Raw genomic sequence first — 2,531 nt, forward strand, 5'->3', positions numbered from 1 at the left:
TTGTAGATACCAGCCCAAACTAAACCAAACCAAGCTAAACTAGCAGAGCACAGGCAGAGGCGTTCGTAGCAAAGTGATAATGGGGAGGAGGGGGGGGTCTGAGGGAGCATCACACCACTCTGCCCGTCAAGCCGCATTTCATTCCTCGCTCCTCCCCCACCTCTCCCTCCCTCTCCCCCCCCAAAAGACTGATCTGCTGCAATTACGTGTCAACACCTTATCCTCATCACCCATCCTGCATGGAAACCCCCCTTCTCCACCCGCTCCGCCTCCCAATCCTCTCCCCCTCCCTCCCTCCCTCCCTCCCTCCCAACCCCAGGTGCTGTCGCCCTACCTCCGCGGCGGCGGCGCAGCTGCCTTCAACTTCCAGGCCCTCAGCCAGGACCTGCTGAGTGCCACCCTGGAAATCCCCTTCTCCGTGCCGCCCTACATGTCGCTGCTGGCCAGGAGGTGTGAGAGGGTGGGGGAGTGTGTGGGCGCGTGTGGGGCGGGGGGGGGGGGCTGTGGGTGCGGGTGTGGGTGTGTGTGGGGGGGGTGCCACTGCGGCTGCCACTGCTGCTGCCCCCTGCTCCTGCTGCTGCCCTGCATTCACTGCCCTGCAACTCAATGCCCATGCTGCCTCCTGCTGCTACCCACCCACCCACCCACCCACCCACCCACCCACCCTGCACAGTGTGGCCACGCTGGAGGGCATTGCGTTGGCGGGCGACCCCCAGTACGCCATGGTGGCACAGGTGTGTGTGTGGGGAAGTGGGGTGTGTGTGGGGGGGGAGTGGAGTACGCCATGGTGGCACAGGTGGGGGTTACTACATTCATGATTTATTTAAGAAGTGGGGGGGTGGGGGTGGGAGGGGGGGGGGGGTAGCGTGAGTTTGGGGGTGGGGTGGTGAGGGGGTGAAATGATGGTTGGAGAAGCGGTACAGCATGCGCTGAAGACAGTCGTGGTGGTGGTGGGAGGGGGGCGTGCGTCCTAACTCTTCACGCTACTGTTCCTGGCTACGCCTTCACTTCTTAAGTAAAAATGAATGTAACACCCCCAGTAAACGCCCCGGTGGTCTACCGTCTACCGCTTTTCCAAACATCCTTGCAACCCGCCCTCCCGCCCAGGCCTACCCCTTTGTGGCTCGCAAGGTCCTCCGCAACGACTCCTCCTCCGCCTCGGCGCTGCTGCGAGACCTGCTGCTGATCAGGGACGCGGCGGGAGCGGGCGGCGGCGCGGCGGACGCAGAGGTGGGGGTGGTGTGGTGGGGCGGGAGGCGGGTGCGGGTGCGGCTGCGGCTGGGAGATAGGGGGGGGTGCATTCATGATTGATTGAAGAAGAGGTGGTGTAGGCGGGTGGGCGATAACGGGGCAAGATGTAGATACCAGCCCAACCTCACAGACCGAACCCAGGTGCGAAATAGTGAGGAGGAGAGCGTGGCTTATGGGGGTGGCGGGGGTTTACGAGCCGCACGTGTGTGCATGAGAGAAGCGGGCTGTGCGGCAAGCTCCTTGAAGGGGTGAGTGGGTTGTCCAGACACGTAGTAATGAGGATGGGGCTTGGCCGCTGTGCAGCCGGCAGCTCATCACCAACACCTTGCTGCTCCGCCTCCACACGCACACGCACACACACAAAGCAGTCGCGTCGCACACAACTGTCTTCGCGTTATTTTCCAACACTCACACACACACACACACACACACACACACACACACACACACACACACACACACACACACACACACACACACACACACACACACACACACACACACGCACACGCACCTACACACAGGGCGGTCACATCGCATACAACTGTCTATACGTTGTTTTCCAATCCTCTCTTACGGTATGTGTTTTTTATTCTCCTAATGAAAACGCAGGGCGGCCGCCCGCTGGCGGCTCGGCGGTTGGCGGCGCTGCTGAACGCGGCGTTGGGCTACGTGGCTGACAGCAGCGGCGGCTTCGTGGACTTTGACGCGCTGCCGGACGAGGGAGCCAGCGTGCAGGTGCGTGAGGGCGTGTGTGCGTGTGTGCGTGTGTGTGTGTGTGTGTGTGCGTGTATGTGTGTGTACGTGTGTGCGCGCTCTGGGGGGTTGCAAAGATGATTGGAGAAGCGGTGCAGGACGCACTGAAGACTGCAGACGGAGTCGTTGAGCGTGTACATCCCCCAAATACATCACCCACCCCGCAGGAGATCGCGTCCTTCCTGCTGTCGCCTGAGGCGCGCGAGCTGCGGCCGCTGCTGGTGGGCTGGGTGAGCGGCGGTCTGGACCTGCTGCTGCGAGACCGCCTGCGCAAGGCCTACAAGTGGGTGCGGCGCGCGCGTGGTTGTGTGTGTGTGTGTGTGTTTGGAGGAGGTGCGTGTGTATGTGTCTGTGCGTGTGTGGTTGCGTGTGTGTGTACGTGTGTGTGCATATGTGGTTCTGCAGGAGAGAGGGCGTGTTTGGGTTGAGGAGTGCGTTTTGAGGGGTGGAGGTGAGGGTGGGATGTAGGGTGGGTATTGTCGCCTTTGGGGGGGCGTCGCGGTGGCGGGGTGGGTGGGTGGGTG

The 2,531-nt window shown here is 62.1% G+C and overlaps 1 protein-coding gene across 1 annotated transcript in view; it reads left to right on the forward strand.

The window, feature by feature from the left end:
• Positions 1-2,496, forward strand: part of CHLRE_05g246552v5 (uncharacterized protein) — an 8,352-nt gene extending 5,856 nt beyond the window's left edge. The window contains exons 14-19 of the mRNA XM_043062521.1: positions 320-450; positions 674-734; positions 1,108-1,230; positions 1,864-1,989; positions 2,175-2,290; positions 2,413-2,496. Of these exons, the coding sequence (XP_042924628.1) occupies positions 320-450; positions 674-734; positions 1,108-1,230; positions 1,864-1,989; positions 2,175-2,290; positions 2,413-2,449 (594 nt within the window). The 3' untranslated portion in view covers positions 2,450-2,496. The remainder of the gene's footprint in view (positions 1-319; positions 451-673; positions 735-1,107; positions 1,231-1,863; positions 1,990-2,174; positions 2,291-2,412) is intronic.
• Positions 2,497-2,531: the final 35 nt, after the last annotated feature.

The sequence above is a fragment of the Chlamydomonas reinhardtii genome, chromosome 5, assembly GCF_000002595.2.
Source record: "Chlamydomonas reinhardtii strain CC-503 cw92 mt+ chromosome 5, whole genome shotgun sequence".
In the NCBI taxonomy this organism is placed as follows: Eukaryota; Viridiplantae; Chlorophyta; class Chlorophyceae; order Chlamydomonadales; family Chlamydomonadaceae; genus Chlamydomonas; species Chlamydomonas reinhardtii.